The sequence below is a fragment of the Eptatretus burgeri genome, chromosome 8, assembly GCF_056783735.1.
Source record: "Eptatretus burgeri isolate ZD-2024b chromosome 8, Ebu_testis_v1, whole genome shotgun sequence".
Classification (NCBI taxonomy): Eukaryota; Metazoa; Chordata; class Myxini; order Myxiniformes; family Myxinidae; genus Eptatretus; species Eptatretus burgeri.
Window position 1 is genome coordinate 25,157,913 of NC_140968.1, and position 12,500 is coordinate 25,170,412.

At 39.5% G+C, this 12,500-nt stretch overlaps 1 protein-coding gene across 8 annotated transcripts in view; it reads right to left on the bottom strand.

Annotated features, from left to right (window-relative positions):
• The window catches only part of NUTF2 (nuclear transport factor 2), a 50,436-nt gene that overhangs the window by 17,836 nt on the left and 20,100 nt on the right, over positions 1-12,500 (bottom strand). For 3 of the 8 annotated variants that reach the window (XM_085891215.1, XM_085891210.1, XM_085891216.1), the window contains exons 1-4: positions 9,397-9,542; positions 8,183-8,316; positions 6,199-6,270; positions 6,021-6,119 (exon numbers count right to left, since the gene is read on the bottom strand). In XM_085891215.1, the coding sequence (XP_085747341.1) occupies positions 6,021-6,119; positions 6,199-6,270; positions 8,183-8,316; positions 9,397-9,403 (312 nt within the window). In that variant the 5' untranslated portion in view covers positions 9,404-9,542. Of the gene's footprint in view, positions 1-2,916; positions 3,059-6,020; positions 6,120-6,198; positions 6,271-8,182; positions 8,317-8,969; positions 9,543-12,500 lie in introns of those variants that run through there. The other 5 variants (XM_085891211.1, XM_085891217.1, XM_085891214.1 and 2 more) reach the window with 4 other exon arrangements.

The following is a 12,500-nucleotide window of genomic DNA, read 5'->3' on the forward strand; positions in this document are numbered from 1 at the left end:
TGGACAGAGAAATGCAATTGGATAAAAAGGTGAAGAGATGAAAGTCAAAAAGTGATGGAAATACAGATAGAACCAGAAGGGCACTCGGTAGAGCACATACCTCTGCCACGCAATGCCTGACCCACGAGAACATAACAGCTCAGGCCCAATACATTTTCAAATATCGTGAGATATCTCGTTTTTGGCCCGACCTCTTAATGGTGAAGTCACTTTGGAAATTAAATAATTCTCGTATCCAGATTCAGATCTTCACCAAAATCGAATCAATTCGTCCTTGAAGCACACTCAACGTGTGCACTAAGTTTCGTCCAAATCCGTCCACAACTTTTTGAGATATTGTGTTATATATCAGTCTAGCCCGATCTCTCAATGGTGAAGAATCACTTTAAAAATTATCGGATCCGGATCCGGATCTTCACCAAAATCAAATCAATTATTCCTTGTCACACAGCCAACATGTCCACCAAGTTTCCTCCGAATTCGTCCACAACTTTTTGAGACATCCTGCACACAAACAAACAGACAAACAAGCAAACAGACAGAAAGGGGTGAAAACATAACCTCCTTTACCTTCGGTGAGGTAAGTAAAAAGACAGACAGTGAACATGAGATACGAGTGAAGAAAATAAATAATAAGGAGAAAAAAAGAACAATGAAAGCTACATTTAAATTTTATTTGGCCATCAAGAAAAAGGTCTTTCTCCCTCCCATGTTGATGCTTTTAATCATATTTTGTCAGCTAAACACCATGCAATCATGTCATATACAATATTTTCTCACAGAATGGAACCGACCGATTCACCGAGAATGGAAACAAAATGGCATACCCAGACCACGTGACCAGAATTTTCCAGACACATCATGTCGCAACTCTCTATGCAGCGACTCTGAGTGGGAGGAGGGACCCGGAGTACCTTTGCTGGTATTAAATAAATTCACAATGTCAAATTTTTGACATTTTGAACGGTCTTCAGAATCTATGTATTCAAAATGGCACGAATTGTATGCCTATGATATTTCTACAGTTAAAATGGGATTCCCTTTAAGAGTGAATTTTTATAAGATAGGCCCACCCATGAACATTGATGTCTTCAGATATTTTTCAAATTTTTATCCGAGGTTGTGTATGGTCTGAAACTCAGAAAGCCAAATTTTTGATGTGATTGACCCATTCCCTGCCGTTTGGGCCACACCCAAAGTTTGGATATTTTGACACCCTTGAAATTTAATTCCATTTTCAAAGTGAATTATTTAGAATAACCATCAGTTGCACAAGGAAATTCCTTTACAAACTTATTATATGGTTTGGGTACTAAAATATTTTGTACAAAAATCTATAGGATCTGGATGGTTATGGAGAGTGGCGCCACCTATAATCCCTTTCGGCAAACATTCACTTCAGACTTTCTCTGGCCATATTTTTAATAACCATCAAGGTACCATAGATTTTATTAATGCATAAGATAGTACAAGTACTGTACTATCCTCTGAAAGTAAAACATTCATGGAACCTTGGTGGTTATGGCAGTACAGGGGTCTCAAGACCACTTCGGGCTATACGAAGCCCATTTTCGAGCCACACCCACTCCCATATCCATCCTAGTATTTTGAAACTAATATTATCAAATGAAAGTTCCATATCTACACTAACAAAACCAATCGTAAAATCCATGGGACCTTTTAAAAACAAAGAATAAAACAGGTCCAAAGTTGCCTTGTTTGACAGATAATGTACATAGTGATGTACATATAATGTACAGGTAGGTATATGTACAAGACATGTGCATGGTCTGCCTCTATCACCAATTTCCATCACTTGCTACAGAAGTACACTATATTCCATTGCTGATTCTATTTGAAACTGTAAAATATGTATGTATTATGATATAAATGCTGTTTTGAGCAAATTTTGTCTTTTGTATACATTCTTTATCTTGAAACCACGTAATTATGAGATGCAAGGTGATTTCTTTCATTTGTATTTGTCGCCTTACATGACTTTTTTTTCCCATCATGCCATTTGTAATTTCCTTTTTTGTCTTGGCAAGATGAAAGAACATGTAAAACTAGAGGGGGAGCACTCGGTGGAGTGCAAAACCTCCGCCGCCAATACTGCTGGGTCACTTACGTGAACCTGATATCCTATTCATTGTAGGTCAAAACGGATCAGACTCTACTGAACCACGAATGAATAAACTAAACTAGATCGACGCGCATGTCGAAATGCCAAAAAAAAAAATGGAAATTTTTTTGAAAAAAAAAGGTGCAAAATTTCTAGGTTTTTTTTCTCTAACAATTTCTTTTGGGGGGGTGGAGGGGGGTTGGAAATCACTTAAAACATGCAGAAATGCAAAAAAAAAAAAATCAAATATTTTTCAAATAAAATCGAAAATTTTTTGAAAAAGTTGCAAAATTTTGTTTTTTTTCTCCAACAATTTTTTTTTGGGTTGGAAATCACTTAAAACATGTAGAAATGCAAAAACAAAAATTCAAATATTTTTTCAAAATGGCCACCATAGCAGCCATATTGGACTTTGGAGCAAGTCCAAAATCTAATGGCATGATCCTTGGACCATACCTAATCCCCCCACCAAGTTTCGTCAAAATCTGTCAAGGAGTTTTTCCGTAATACTGTTCACAAACAAACAGACAGGGGTGAAAACAGTAACCTCCGTCCATCTTCGATGGCGGAGGTTAAAAAGAAAGCTGAATTTATATCCCCCCCAATCCTTGTACATCATACCTGGTAAGTTACAATTTCCCACATTTGTCTGCTTATAAATAGGTCAAAGGTTATCTGGGATTAGCAGTTTTGAAATCCAGCATCAATTCAATCCAAGATACTATGTGTTTACTGTCTATTCCTATGTGAAATCAGCATAGTTCTATCATTAGCATTATGAATGTAGGTCATACCAATGCCATGGCGTCAGGGATAGCATGGCTGAGTCGAGTTCATGTTTAGTTGATTTATTTCTATTTTGGTTTGTTGAATGAAAGCCAGTAGAAAAATGGGGTGATTTGAACATTGCTTCCTGCTGTTCATGTTCAGTCCATTCTGAAAAAAAAACATAGGCTAAATAAAATGTTATAGAAAAAAAATCCTTGTATTCATGCACCAATAAAAGTTTAGGTCTACTTCTCCAAACACATACTTTTGCTCGACAGTAAATGCATCTTTTTGTTTCAGGGGACATCACTCAGCCATGACATATAGATCGTGCATTTTCTACAACGGAAATCGTGGTATTTGCGGCCCATTTCTGCCACGAAGAGCTCACTCGCTGACCAGTATAGCATCACTGAATAATGATGTTGCAAACCATGCAGCAGATCTGAAAATTCCCATCACATTATCTGAATCTCAACTTGTGTTGAACAGATCTATTTTAACAGAGGTACCAGAAGGGGCAGAAATATGTCCGAAACATAGATACAGACTGGGAATCAACTGGAGACCGTCCAAAATATGCATGCATCCCAAACATTCTGATGAGAAAAAGACAGTCAGGCTTGAGAAGTTGTGGATAGGAACTTTGGTTCAAAACTAGCGATTCCACTTGGATTCCTTATTTGTACGAAGTGCGGCAAAGCTGAGACAGCCACTGCAACCATGGCAGCCGAGCAGAATATCAACTCAACTACCTCGAGCACATCTGGTACAAGACAAGGCCATGTCGGCCCACATGTGAGCACACCTAGAATTTCAGACAGCCAAGATAGTGATTTTGATTCAGATGAAGACCTCCCTCTTGCTTTGTTGAAATGTTGGGACTCTGAGTCTGATGCCTATGCATCTGATAGCAGTTATCATTATGAAAGTAATCATTCGCTAAATGACATCATATCTATGCTGGGAAAGAACTTGTCTCCTGCAACGTACCAAACAAATCAGCCACTAGAAAGTTTGACACCACAACATCAAAAAAGAATTGTAAAAAAGTACAAGAAATGTGTTGAACATTTTAAGGACTTTGCTACCAAATGCCTAGCTCCTGGACAGGAACAAAAGTTGAAACGAATGGTAGAAGGATTTTCTTCAAACTTTTCAGGAAAATAAAAGATTCACATCGAGAAAACATTTTTCTACCCATCTCGGCCACATTCAAAACAGTAGAGGATTTTAAAGGAAACGAACAGATTTTTAGGATGGATGGCCCAAAAACAGATAAGACATTTAGTGAAAGTACTTCACTCTTGAATCAGCAATGAAATATAGTGGACTTCTGTAGGAAGTGATGGAAATTGGTGACAGAGGCAGACCATGTACATGTCATGTATATATACCTGTAGATTATATGTACATCGATATGTATGTACATGATCTGTCAAACAAGGCAACTTTGGACCTGTTTTGTTCTTTGTTTTGAAAAGGTCCCATGGATTTTACGATTGGTTTTGTTAGTGTAGATATGGAACTTTCATTTGATAATATTAGTTTCAAAATACTAGGATGGGAGTGGGCGTGGCTCGAAAAAGGGCTTCGTATAGCCCGAAGTGGTCTTGAGACCCCTGTACTGCCATAACCACCAAGGTCCCATGAATGTTTTACTTTCCTCGGATAGTACAGTACTTGTACTATCTTATGCACTAATAAAATCCATGGGGACCTTGATGGTTATTAAAAATATGGCCAGAGAAAGTCTGAAGTGAATGTTTGCCGAAAGGGATTATAAATGGCACCACTATCCACAACCATTCAGATTCCAAAGATTTTTGTTAAAAATATTTTAGTACCCAAATAAAACCATACAATAAGTTGGTAAAGGAATTTCCTTGGGCAACTGATGATTATCTATCAATAATTCCAGGTGTGTGTGTGTGTGTGTGTGTGTGTGTGTGTGTGTGTGTGTGTGTGTGTGTGTGTGTGTGTGTGTGTGTGTGTGTGTGTGTGTGTGTGTGTGTGTGTGTGTGTGTGTGTGTGTGTGTGTGTGTGTGTGTGTGTGTGTGTGTGTGTGTGTGTGTGTGTGTGTGTGTGTGTGTGTGTGTGTGTGACCGCTGTTTCTTGACAACCACTGGTCCGATCCGATTGAAACTTGCCAGGTATATTGCTGGAGACCTGAGGATGTGCCTTTTCAAGGTTTGATATTAATCGGCCAAGTGATTCCCAAGTTATGGCCATTTATTTACCAAACCAATGACAAGACACGTTGTTGTGTGGGCGTGGCCGATGGGGGAAGGGAAGCTCAGCCGTGTTCCCCATGACAAGTTACAACGTGTGGGCTTCTGGAGAGTGATGACTTCGTGTATTCTAATAATTTCTCGATTTCTTATACGCATTTATAGATAAACACAATGCCCCAAGTTATGATCGTTTTCATATTAGATGGTGCATACATTTCGGTAACATCAGAGTGAGCTGGTGTGCTCTCAACCAGGAAGTAAAATTTTTTTTTTGTTCCTCTCTTCTCTTCTCTTTTTGTTTTTCCTTGCGATGACATTGCGAAAAGGCAAAATAAGTTGGCGCGAAATGAATAATTGGCCATTAAAACTAAATTGCGAATAATCATAACTGTGATATGAGAACTTCCGGGCAACGCACGTACAGGCACGCGAGAGCGAAGAAACGGCCAGTGTAGTTGTCGTTTCTTTCTCGCGGTTTGAATATTTATTTATATATATATATATATATATATATATATATATATATATATATATATATATATATATATATATATATATTTTTTTTTTTTTTTTTTTTTTTTTTTTTTTTACGGGCACGTACTGTGCCACACACACGTATTTTACGTTTAAAATAATTCACTTTGAAAATGGAAAAAAATTTCAAGGGTGTCAAAATCTCCAAACTTTTGGTGTGGCCCAAACGGTGGGGAATGGGTCAATCACATCAAAAATTTGGCTGAGTTTTAGACCACACACAACCTAGGATAAAAATTTGAAAAATATCTGAAGACATCAATGTTCAAATGTTACCATTTTGAGCCTATCTTATAAAAATTCACTCTTAACCGCAACAGAGTACACTCAGACCCACCCAATTCCCCATGTTGAAACATTACCTTCAATTGACCAACAACCACACTCAAAATGCAGCCATCGGGGGTGGGCTGGTGATCTTGCGCGGTGATGCTGTGAGCAATCTTTCGAAATGGTAGTTTCTGAGCAGAAAGAAAAACGAGCTCACCATCTGATCAAGTTCAACAAGCTATTGTCCATCAGCATTCATCCAAAACTCACCAGCAGTTTTTCAACGATGGCAACTTTTCCTCGACACTGTTCACCTTCCCAGGATAAGCATGAAGAGTCGAGCTGCGAGAGAACAATAAACATATCCACAATGGAAAGCAACATATCTCTACCACCTGTGCTCTATTGTTCAAAAAAAAAAAAAGTTGAATTCTTTTTAGCAGCCATGATATGAGAAATTTGGATATCCTACCACAAGTCCAGAGATAACAAAGAATGTTTTCTTTCCTAATTTACTCAATCAAATGCAATGCAACCTCTTCCACATGTTCACATCTGCCGAATTAACTGAGATGAGTACCGCATTATACAAAGCACCATATTTGTGCCAGGCCGGTATTCCTTGGGTGTTTCAGTCTCAGATCCTCAGCTTTCACATGGAAGAGAGTGAAGGATTTTTCTTTGATTACCTAATTATTTGTGGTATATTGCTCATCTTTCAAACACATTTTGAAGAACCTGCTCTCAGCCATCCCACCTTCTCCAGCTCCTCCAGGATACACCCATTCTTCCATTACTTCCACCTCAATGTTGCATGTATAAAATAGAAGGGCACTCGGTACAGCGCATACCTGCACCATGTAATGCCTGATCCACGAGAACATATTGGGCAGAATCACTTTAAAAATTAAATAATTCCCATATCCAGATCCGGATTTGGATCTTAACCAAAATCGAATCAATCCGTCATGGTCACACATACAACCTGTCCACCAAGTTTCATCCAAATCCGTCCAAAACCTTTTGAGATATCGTGCTATATATTAGTTTAGCCCTCTCTCAATTTCTCTCAATGGTGAAGTCTCTCAATAATATCTCTCAACGGTGAAGAATCACTTAAAAATTCTAGTAGTCAGATCCGGATTCGGATCTTCACCAAAATCTAATCGGTTCATCCTTGTCACACACCCAACCTGCCCACCAAATTTCATCCAGATATGTCCGCAACTTTTTTGAGATATCCTGCACACAGACAAACAATAAGACGATGTGCAGAGCACAATACTTGTATAATCCATTAAACAAATTTGACATAAAAAAAATAATTGGTGTTTGAATTCAATGACCAAATATGCAACTCCTCTTGCAATTTCAAGTCAATCAGATGAAAATTAAGGATTTTAGAAATACCACCTTAGTTGTTGACCTTGGACCTATATTGATCTTTTGGTCTATGTTGACTTCAAAAACAATTGGCTAGTTGAATTCAGTGACCTGAAATGCAAATCCTCTTCAAATTTCAAGTCAAATGGATGAACATTGAGGATTTTAGAAATACCACCTAAGCTGTTGACCTTTGGCCTATGTTGACCTTTTGACCTCAAAAATAATAGGCTTCTTCCTCATGACAAACTCTACCATGTGGTGAAGTTTCATTTAGATTGGCTTAAAATTGTGACCTCTTGGTGATAAACAGACAGAATAACAAAATCAACTGACCAATATACTTGAAAAATCTTTGATGATGCAAGGAACAAACAAACAGAGGGGTGAAAACATAACCTTCTTCACCTTTGGTGGCGGAGGTAAAAATAAAAATGATCTCCAGAAAGTATCTGCTCATCACAACGAGTCTAGTTATTTATGTACATAACTGTAAAATTAGTTTTAAGATTTCCTATATACCTATCCAATCAATTGAATGCTGCCCTCTAATTGGCTGAAGCTGCTGCCCACCTGTGGATCAACAGCTCCCAAACATTTCGCAGTAGACAGCATTCATTGCTTAGCTCATTGATATTTCATGTGTGCTGTATTCATTGATAAAAAAATAAAATTCATGTATGCTGTATTCGAGTGCGAGTGCATTCAGGTGGGGGTTGGGAGGAGGAGGGGGGGTGCAGTACTCATTTTAAGGGACAAATTACTGCGTTTGTTTATACAAAATAGCATTATAAAGGACATGATGTAGCAGACAAGTTTAGTACATGCCAAAAATGCTCTTCTCAGTGTTGGGATCCCATGTCGTACTTACGTACAGGGCGCCAAGCAGTGAACGGTCGTTGTCGAACTGATGATAATAGTGTTGTACAAAGCTTATTCCCACCTGCTCCCAAAAGGGATTGGTATCAGACATGGTTTGTACTTCAGGTCGGGGTTGAAAGCAGCCTGCAACAAGAAACTGATCTGTTTGAAAGGGCCAACTACAAAATGGGAAAAATTCACTGCAATTAACCCTCGCACATATTGCCATTATTATCAAACTCCAAACAGTACTTGTAAAGATGAGTAAAATGTGAATCAACAAACACTTAGCAATCTGAACAAAACAAAATTAATACGGGGGGGGGGGGGTGAGGGTTTGAGTGACAAAAACCCAGGTGAGCTACAGGACACATGGTCCTATAGTTTTTTTTGGGGGGGGGGGGTTAGGAGTGAAGAGGTTTGGGGAAATATAGCTTGCAAAAAGGAAGAGATTTTGATGAAGAAGAATGAATGAAGAGGTTGTTCATGATGAAGTAATAAGCAGGGAAAGTAATTTTAAGATATTTTGGAAGCGTTCTTTTAATGTTGTGATAAGCTATTAAACGAAGAGAAACATTTTATTCAGTGAAGATTCAGTTTTGGAAATATTGAAAAGAAGAATGGATAGGGAACTGAGTAATTGAGTACTGGAGACGGCTTAGGAATTTATTTTTGGCAAGTTATGGGGGCATAGCACGTCCCTGGTGCGATTGGGTACATAAACATACCTCGAAGCACGTACAGTAGTTTGAGAGTCTTCCTAACAGTATAAAGCAGTCATTTGATACTTCACTTACCAAGAATCAGAAACCATTCAGTTATCTATGATCACTTCGGAAGAATGCGCTTCACATTTTGAATCACACGAGTTGGGGAAAACAAATAAATCATCCGCAAGCACACGTGACCGGGTTTCCAAAACGCGGGAATGTCTACCTGGTCACGAAACTACAATAACATACCTTTACAGTTTAGTCCTCATTCCGAACAAGCACATTGATAAGCTTTTCATTTACATACATCGGCGATTACCGCCGTCCCTGTCGCGGCCTAGCTCGACTAGTTTTGAGGCCTATACGAAAACGAACTGCTCATCAACGTTTCAGACAAACCAACATAATGGCTTTCGTTTTCCTTTCTGCAGCATGAGAGCTAATTGGTCGAACGGTAACAAAGACAAGTTGAGTTGTAAAAAAAAAAAAAAAAAAAAAACATTTCACTAACCCGCCATGTGCCGTTTTGAAACGCAACTGCAAAGCGAGTTTGTGAGGGATTGAAGAGAGAGTGATGGTCGAGGCTTGGAAGGAGATACAAAATAATTGAAATATATACATAGATATATATATATATATAAAAAAAAAAATATATATATATACCAGACGACCCGTGAACCCGTTGGGTTCCCGTTGTGACAGTGGTTGATGAAAAACATCATTTCAAGAAAAAAAATAAGATAGCTCCAGCGAACTATACCGCTGAGATTGTTTGCATTGATCAAATGCTCCCGAAGCCTACTTCACTGAATCGGGAATTAATTTTTTAATAATTTTTTTCGTTGCCAGATTTCAACGAAACTTGATACTGCACGCCGCAGGCGAGTGGTGGCTAAGGTGGCCTAAAATTTTTGCGCTATCGTGTACCATTTCGGGAACACATATACATATATACACATACATATACATGTACGTATATACATCTACATATATATATATATATATATATATATATATATATATATATATATATATATATATATATATATATATATATGTATTATTTCTGTTAACGTCTGCGTGTAACTTGACGTATCTCCTCCAAAACTGCCGGACAGATTGTCGCCACCTTCGGCATGCGGGTGCTCTGTGGTCTAATGAACAACATGGGCTATGTGAGATCGTGCCAGACGGAGAGATTTGGGAATTTTGGGCGATTTTCCAATTTTTACATTCGTTTGCATGGCGACGTGTGACGTCACCGCTGAGAGGCATAATGACGTCATGACATCATTACGTCTGTCGTCGACAGACTGTCACCGCCGAGAGGCGTAATGCCACTCCTCGAAAACAGCGTCTGCAATGTAAAACCCTCTTCTGCACATGCTGACGACCTCAGAAGGTGAATTTGACACAAAAAAAATGTAACAAGAAACATTGAATTTAAAGTAAAAATTTATTTAAAAAAAATATTATTTCTGTTAACGTCTGCGCGTATTTTGACGTTTCTCCTCCGAAACCGCTGGCAGGAATGTGCTCATTTCCCATATACTGGGGTTTCTTAATGTGACGAAGACGATGCACTGAATTTCTAAGCTGGAATTGGATGACAACGCAGCTTCAACAAGATTTTCAACTCATCTACGGCCGCATTTATGCCCGTTCGGTCGCCATTGCTGAACTGCTGTCCGGTAAGTGCTGCCATCTATCCAAAAAATATGAACTCGAGTAAGAGAGTACTCATTGCATCAAACACTGAACATAAACACAACTGATAATAAATAGTATAGCTCAGAACATCAGCAATGGTTGTCATGTTTTAAAAATCAGCGTGGAAGGAGGGGAACGATGAGCGCCAGAGCTCTGCCAACATGACGTACCCGATTGGCTCTTTCCCAGACTGAACGGGTCTGTCAATTTTTAGACTGTCAATTTGTGTCTGAAATCCAACGTACATGTTAAAAACACCCAAAAAATAAGTTGCAATAGGCCTACGTCCAGATAACATCAAAGGCTATAATCTGAAGGTAGGGGGAACCAGGAAACGGGTATGAGGTCAACCCTTCATTGCCCGGATTCTCTTCTTTTCTTTGTTCTTCGAAAGCGCGGTGTCTCACAATAGATTCTGTACCTTGAATGTGTGCGTGTTAACTGTTCAAATTAAAGAGGTGTTCGATTGTCGGATGCACCCAAACAACTGCCGTTCATTACATTAATTGTTTAATAACAACCGCCATCCTTACCTGTGTTGTGTCTTGCGTGTGTGGTGTTCAAATTAAAGCGTCCAAGTGATGTTCGATCGTCGGATGTGCGCCAAAAAGTGCCATTCATTGAAATTTGCATTCTGATTCTCGGTCACCCTCCACTGCTCCTGTTCAGTCTAGGGCTAGGCCTATATCATGTTAAACTTGCCCCATCAGACGCAAACCTTCCAGTCACACTGCAGAGGATGCAATTTCCAGTCAGACTAGCATACTCGATGACTATAAACAAATCCCAGGGCCAAACATTTGACAAACTCGGAATATACCTCCCAGCTCCTGTGTTCTCCCATGGCCAACTATATGTTGCATTTTCACGTGCAAGAGGTTACTCCTATATATCTATCAAAGTGGACAATAATTCCTCACAAGGACTATTCAGCAACAAGACACTCACCCAAAATGTCATCTACAGAGAGGTCCTTTAGAAAACTAAGGACAGGTAACCATAATCCATTACATCCCTAATGACACCCTCCCCAGCTTCCCATAACATTAACTATTATGCCTCATCCACCTTTTGCCACCCATTCAACTCCGTGCGGAGCACGGGTATATGCTAGTAAATATATATATATATATATATATATATATATATATATATATATATATATATATATATATATATATATATATATATATATATATATTGTTGCGAATTCGCGCCCGCCGGCGTGCGAACGGCCACGTAACTCGAATCGCGACACGTCGCCCACCGGACGGACAATTCTGTCGTGACCCTCTCGGACTAACGCCGGGAGCTAGTCACGGGTGGGCCTTTCAGCCTCACCACGATCGTGCCAATCGGCCCCCCGCGTGGGATAGGGTTGTTCGCCAAATTCGACCTACCTAAGTACCCACGCGGTGGGTAGACCGGGCGATCGCACCTCGCCGCAGGTCGACTCCGGACTCGGGCCACTGAAGAGACCCGTTCCGTACTATCGGGATAACCGAGTGGTGTTATCGTCGGCCTCGACGGTTCCGATTAATTATCGGGCATATTAAGCCCACTACCAACCCTTTACGTGAAGCAAGATGGAGATTCAATTGAAGAAAAGACGAAACGAAACGGGAAAACAGTTCAACATGATGCACATTTATTCCGCGGCACATGGAGAGCACACATATACAATTAAACAGAATGCACATAAAGCAATTGCAACAAAAGAAACACAACAATGCAGATCTACAACCGACGACGCGTACACACGGCAACACTGACACAGTTTTACTTTACAGATGGCGCCAATAACACATTTACTCAAAATCAAAAGAAAAGGGCCACCCTCAAAGACAAGGGGGCAGACGGGGCCTGTGGGCCAATATTTGCGCGGGACCTGAAAGAGCGGTCAGG